The sequence below is a fragment of the Eimeria mitis genome, genomic scaffold (assembly GCF_000499745.2).
Source record: "Eimeria mitis Houghton genomic scaffold, Emh_scaff4019, whole genome shotgun sequence".
NCBI classification, from domain to species: domain Eukaryota; phylum Apicomplexa; class Conoidasida; order Eucoccidiorida; family Eimeriidae; genus Eimeria; species Eimeria mitis.
In genome coordinates this window covers 1-266 of record NW_013572353.1, presented here as the reverse complement: position 1 = coordinate 266, position 266 = coordinate 1, and the positions used below count along the sequence as shown (strand labels likewise).

The 266-nt window shown below is 57.5% G+C and overlaps 1 protein-coding gene across 1 annotated transcript in view; it reads left to right on the top strand.

Annotated features, from left to right (window-relative positions):
* EMH_0071620 (uncharacterized protein) overlaps positions 1 to 95 on the top strand; it is a gene marked incomplete at both ends in the record, with an annotated part of 5,029 nt that extends 4,934 nt beyond the window's left edge. The window contains one exon of the mRNA XM_013499123.1: positions 27 to 95. Coding sequence (XP_013354577.1) covers positions 27 to 95 — 69 coding nt within the window. The remainder of the gene's footprint in view (positions 1 to 26) is intronic.
* Positions 96 to 266: the final 171 nt, after the last annotated feature.

Below are 266 nucleotides of genomic sequence, written 5' to 3'. Positions count from 1 at the left end.
TATAATAGAGTTCGATGATGGTGCAGCAGCAGCAAAAGGAGACAGCAGCAGCAGCAGCAGCAGCAGCAGCAGCAGCCAGCAGCCAGCTGACATAGAGACAAGGAGATATCTAATTGAGCACTACTTGCTGCCGCATGGAGAACATGTGAGCTCTTGCTGCTGCTGCTGCTGCTGCTGCTGCTGATCGTGCTGCTGCTGCTGCTGCTGCTGCTGCTGGTCCTGCTGCTGCTGCTGCTGCTGGTCCTGCTGCTGCTGCTGCTGGCCCT